Source organism: Phocoena sinus, chromosome 9 (genome assembly GCF_008692025.1).
Source record: "Phocoena sinus isolate mPhoSin1 chromosome 9, mPhoSin1.pri, whole genome shotgun sequence".
Classification (NCBI taxonomy): Eukaryota; Metazoa; Chordata; class Mammalia; order Artiodactyla; family Phocoenidae; genus Phocoena; species Phocoena sinus.
The window spans coordinates 99,887,936-99,893,564 of NC_045771.1; the positions used below are offsets into that span (position 1 = coordinate 99,887,936).

General features: G+C 50.6%; 1 protein-coding gene across 1 annotated transcript; it reads right to left on the reverse strand.

Annotated features, from left to right (window-relative positions):
* Positions 1 to 1,999: 1,999 nt before the first annotated feature.
* Positions 2,000 to 5,326, reverse strand: PKD1L1 (polycystin 1 like 1, transient receptor potential channel interacting). Its single transcript, XM_032642588.1, has 7 exons — positions 5,316 to 5,326; positions 4,987 to 5,110; positions 4,091 to 4,174; positions 3,520 to 3,638; positions 3,316 to 3,470; positions 2,163 to 2,367; positions 2,000 to 2,066 (listed from the first exon to the last, which is right to left on the reverse strand). The coding sequence occupies exons 1-7, from the start codon at positions 5,324 to 5,326 to the stop codon at positions 2,000 to 2,002; spliced, it is 765 nt and encodes a 254-aa protein (XP_032498479.1).
* Positions 5,327 to 5,629: the final 303 nt, after the last annotated feature.

Here is a 5,629-nt window from a genome sequence, read left to right on the forward strand (position 1 = left end):
ATGTTTTCATGTATTTGTGAAATTTATGAAATATGAAATATGTATTATCAGTTTCCTTGGACAAGTAAAAAACCTTTAAAAGCTCCCGTATAAGGAATTTCCTTCAAGTTCTGCTTATGGTTATCTCGCCACTGAGGAGCTACCCATTCGTCCATGCCTTCACTTATTCATGCCTTCATTCATTCAGAAGAACAAGGGGAAGAAGAGGATGCTCAGTAACATTGGGAAATAACCTCTTTGAGCCAAGTCAGCCTTGCAGAGCTCCTGTGGACCCTCTGAGTTGACGCTTTTAAGCTAAAAAGGTCCTCTTTTGGGGGATTCCCCCTTCCCTCCCTCTGGGGAGTAGTGCTGGCACACACTAACGTTCATTTCAAAGCAAAGAAAGAGTGAGCATGCAGGGAGTGCCGACTGCGTATCAGGCACTACGTCCCCGTGACTGGAAGAAGAATGGTAATCACTGCTTCACAGAAGACTGACACGAGGTAGCGTGTGTCGAAAGCACTCTGTGAACCACAACCACACGGTGAGCACTAATCTCACACCCCACCTTCCTGCCTCCACGTCCCCAGCCCATCACAAAGTGCTTTGTGGCTCTTGGATGGTCACGCGCCCAAACTCAGATTAGGTCATGAACTTTTGGGGGGGCCTTTTTTTTTTTAAACTACCGATGTGTGTGTTTTTAAAATTTATTTATTTTTGGCTGAGCTGGGTCTTCGTTGCTGCGCACGGGCTTTCTCTAGCTGCAGTGAGTGGGGGCTACTCTTCGTTGCGGTGTGCGGGCTTCTCATTGTGGTGGCTTCTCTTGTTGCAGAGCATGGGCTCTAGGCGTGTGGGCTTCAGTAGTTTTGGCACGTGGGCTCAGTAGTTGTGGCACGTGGGCTTAGTTGTGGCACGTGGGCTCAGTAGTTGTGGCGCACAGGCTTAGTTGCTCCGTGGCATGTGGGATCTTCCCAGACCAGGGATTGAACCCATGTTCCCTGCATCGGCAGGTGGATTCTTAACTACTGTGCCACCAGGGAAGCCCACCAGGAGGGGCCTTACACATTCCTTTCCGTCTTCTTTTGGAGTCATATGCACTGTGCCCCGTGGGCCCACTATCAGAAGCTGCAAATGTCATCAGAGAAAAGTTCATCTTGGGTGGTTAATGTGAGGTATTGGATAGCACCACTGTGTGCCAAGCCACACTGGAGTCTGGGATAGAAGGAAAAACCAGTAGCACTGACCCTGTCTTTGCTTAAAATTTTGATGTTTTGTCCACCACGAATTTTTTGGCATGAATTTTGACTTTTTGTTTTGCACTAGAATATTACTTATCTTGAGGACAGTTTTTGGTACCCGAGGTGAGTGTAGCACCTGGGAGCAGCCCATTCTCCCGTCCTTCACTTCCCTTTGTGCTCACACACAGGCACAGCTCTGAGGCTCCATTCACAACCCCAACATGGACTGTGTCATTCAACTGTCTCTAGAGTCTAAAAGCTCACAGCATTTCCTCTCTTCACTCCCAAGGCAAAGCATGCTTGACCTGGAGTGTCAGCTGGTCTGAGATCTTCATAGCAGAAAAGTGAAATATAGGCAAAAGGCAGCAAAGTTCCTGAGGAAAAGTTCAGAATGATTTCTGGTACTTTCCATTGCTCAAGGAAACTACAGGAATACATTCCATCTTACCAAGACCCATTGCGTTAAAGGCGTGTGCTCCTTCACCCCCTGCCCCCTGCCAGCTCATATGTTGAAGCCCTAACCCTCAGTGTGGCTGTTTTTGGAGATGGGCCCTCTCAGGAAGTAACTAAGGTTAAATGCGTTCATAAGGGTGAGGTCCCAACGATGGAATTAGGGTTCTTATAAGAAGAGGAAGAGATACCAGACACACCAGAGATCCCTCTCGCCACCACGTGAGGACACAGTAAGGCGGCTGTCTGCAAGCCAGGAAGGGAGCTCTCACCAGCACCTGACCACGCCATCACCTGCATCTCAGACTTCCAGCCTCCAGAACTGTGGAAAATCAGTGTTTGCCGTTTAAGTCCCCCAGAGTATGGTATTTCATTATGGCAGCCTGAGCTAAGATCCAGCTGCGGATAAGGCATGAGGCCTGGATGGAGGAGGGTGCCCAGCCCTGGGTGAAGCTCCTGTGTTCCATGAGTGGTCCAAGTGCCCAATGAACCCACCTCTGGAACAGTGGGGCTGAGTCACTGCAAAAGATGGTGACTGACTCCAGCAGGGAGGAGAGGGTGAGACCCCCAGTGGGGAGCATCTCAGCGCTCAGGGACACGCTTGAGAAGAGCTGGGTTGGAGGGCTGTAGAGGGTAAAGTGCACGGACACAGCCCTGGTGCTGTGGTCTATCCAACCACTGGCCCTGGGGCCAGTCAGGGCTGCACGTGCAGCAGGCCTGCAAAGTGGTGCAAGTCATAGGGACCCTAGCAGCACCCCGTCCCAGGCTCCACACCCAGACGCCGGATGCAACTCCTGGGCTCACAGAGCTGGACAGATGGCCCTTCTGCGTCTTCCGACCCCTTCAACAGTTCATTGTCCCTCTCTCCTTGCCTGGGACCCCCAGGCAGAGGGAATCTTGCAGAGAGGAGGGCTTCCGTTTCCCATAGGTACAACTCAGGGAGAAATACCCCATCTGTCACCACAAGGATTCTAGAATATTCATTTTTCTTTTTTGGCAATGGACTCCATCATTGGAAACAAGCTACCTTTTACCAATCCGTACTTACTAACAATTAAATCATTTCTTTGTTGTTGCTGTTGTTGTTACTAGCGTTACTCAGAGGCAGGCATTACTGTAACTGCCACAGAGCTCCCTGTCAGTCTCAGACAATCTGTCACCACCGGTGTTAGCACAATACCAGGGAGGTGGTGGCAGGGGCAGTGTGACTGGTGGGACAGGCCAGGCTGGCCGACTGCAGTCTGTGACTGCAACGTGGTGGCTTGAGCCTCCGTCCCTCATCTGCACGATGCAGTAGGTTAGCCCTCCTTCATAGAGGTGCTCAAGGACCAAATGAGGCCGTATAAACACCCTGCTTAGCAGAGAACAAGCGTCCTTTAGGTTCTATAAGCTCCAGACCTTCTAGCAACCTGGAAGGAAGTGTTGGCTGGTGCTTTCTCATGCACTTAGAGGCTGCAGGGCTGAGCTTGCCCTCTACTTCTGTCACGGCCTAACCGCATGGCCCCGGGGAAGTGACTCTGTCATTGCACAGTAACAACCACCTTGTTCTGGCCCTGGCAAGCTGCTCTCAGTGCAGACCTGCTGCACCCAGGCAGCCGTACTAGAGTGGACAAGTGTGGACGAAGCTGACCCTCTGAATCACACTGACCTTGTGCTGCCCAGGCCGAGCTCTCCTCCTGGGAGCCCCTGGGGCCACCTGGGGCCACTCTTTGGATCTCTGGGTCTATCACAGAGGGGGTTTCAGGGCCTCCATCTTTGGGGCCACATGTAGGGAAAGAGTCTTCCACAAGCTCTGAAAATGCGCTGGGAAGATGAGGAAGAAACCACCAATCAGAAGAAGAATCAGATGCACATTTCAAAGTCGGCCTTGCACCTGGGGGTTTCCAAGCCTGGCTGCACATGGGCACATACGCTGTCCTGACACAGGGCCCTCTGCTCCCTCAATCCCCCCTCGTGGTCCCCGGGCTCTAGCTTAAGCAGTAGAAGGCTGCACCTAAGTCATCCACCAGTCTGGCCTTGGCCATCAGATTGATTTCCATTACAGGATGAGGCAGGTAAGTGCCCATCTTCACTCACACCCTCCCACTAGAAAAAGATATGTGATATTCTAGTTTTAGATATTTTCGATAGAAATATTCTCGTTTTGCACAGAATGCCAGGTTTCTAAGAGGCCAAACAAAGAGTGGACTGAGTGAACTTGCAGCAGAATGCCAGGATAGGAAGAGGGTCCAGGAGGGAGCTGGCAGAGAAGGAAATGAAGGTAGAGGCCCACACTCTCCAAACCCCGGGGGTTGACATTTTCAAACCACAGCCAGACTCTCAGAGATGAGTAAAATGGTCTTTTGGTTTCCTGCCTGAATGTCTCCTAGATGTTTCTAACTTAATGTAGTTTTAGAAATAAGAAGAAAAGGGGAGCATCTTACCTCACATAAACTATCAGGAGTACCTTTTAGCTGTTTAATGACCAAATGGCCTAGGAGGTGGTGCTTTCCTCCAAGAGCTCTGGGCTGGAAGAAGAACAATGAAGATGCCTGGACACACAACATACCTGGAGCACCATAGTCCAGCCATGGGTGAGCTCTGGATCCCCTCAGGTACCAAATCAGAGGTCAGAACTTTACTTTCTTCTTGAAAACATTCTAAAGGTTTAGCCAGCATTCTAAGAAAGATAGCAGCTAACCTTCCCAGGCCTTGTAGCAAATCAGAATGATCCATTATTATCTTTTTCTAAAGTTTCTCCAGTGTCATCCCCGTAACCGCACAGAATACAACAAATGTAGAATTAGCAACACAACGTTTGAGGAATTCAGGACGAAGAATTGAATTTTTTTTTAAAGGTGGAAAATAAGAAGTAAGCAAAGTATACGGTTATGACTCAAAATGCACATCCACTGGTAACCTGGCTTCAGAAGGGCAGGACAAGCCTTGCCTCGCGGCTTCCGGATGGTCCCATCTTAGCTTTCGCTCCTTCTTGCTCCAGAGGTGTCCCTGTGCCTCCATGTCACAGCGCTTTGCTTACTGAACCAGCCTTCCATCCCCATGGGCCTACGAGCTCCTACGGACCAGCCATGCCCCTGCGTCCAGCTCTGGCCTGGCAAACAAGGGGTCTGAAGAAGCTGGTGTGGCTAAAGGGGGTGTGAGAGGAGGGGGCAGAGGTGTGAGGGGCAGAGAAGAGAATAGGACGCTCTGGGGACAGCCGCGGGCCTTACGACCTACAGATCGTTCAAGAACGTGCGCAGTGTTACAGGTCAGGTGTCTGTGGCTATTTCACCCCACTGTGACACCACCACTGTGAAGGGCAGATGGACGCCCTTCACACCTGAGCACCCGGCATGCTGGCTGTGGAGAGGCCTCCCCAGTACAGGCCTTCCAGCATCGTGGTCAGGCTCCAGTCCCACCAGCCATCCAAGCTTCTCGGGCCACTGAAGGAGTGCCTGGCACTTCTTAGAGCGAGAACAGAAACAAAGAATTATTTTTCTACCATAAAGTTGTGGGTATCCCTCACTTTTCACAAGTTCACTTTATGCCACCTCACTTTTAAGAAAGACGTACCTTCGTACCTGTGTTTGCTAACTGAAAGACATTCAAAGAGGAATTTTACTTTCACAAGAAAAGGTGAAACACAAGAACAGCATTCAGGCTTGGTACGTAGCAGTCATTATGGACGCGGCGCGGACTCCAGGCAGGGAAAGGGGCACCTCTGAGCTGCTTCCTGGGAAACGTGCTCAGCATCTCAGCAGCAAGCTGCCATGGCTTTGAACCGTCTATGGTTTATCTCTGTTTATTTTGTGCATCTGTTAGCAAGGCTTGTCCTAAGGTAACTGCTTCTTCACTTCACAGTATTTCAGCTTAACAAAGGCTTTCATAGGAACGTTCTACTCTCAGGACAGCAGGGGTCACCTGTACTCGGCAGGAATGAAACAAAGCCACCTGCAGTGGGGAGTGGCCCCTAGCGGCAGGTG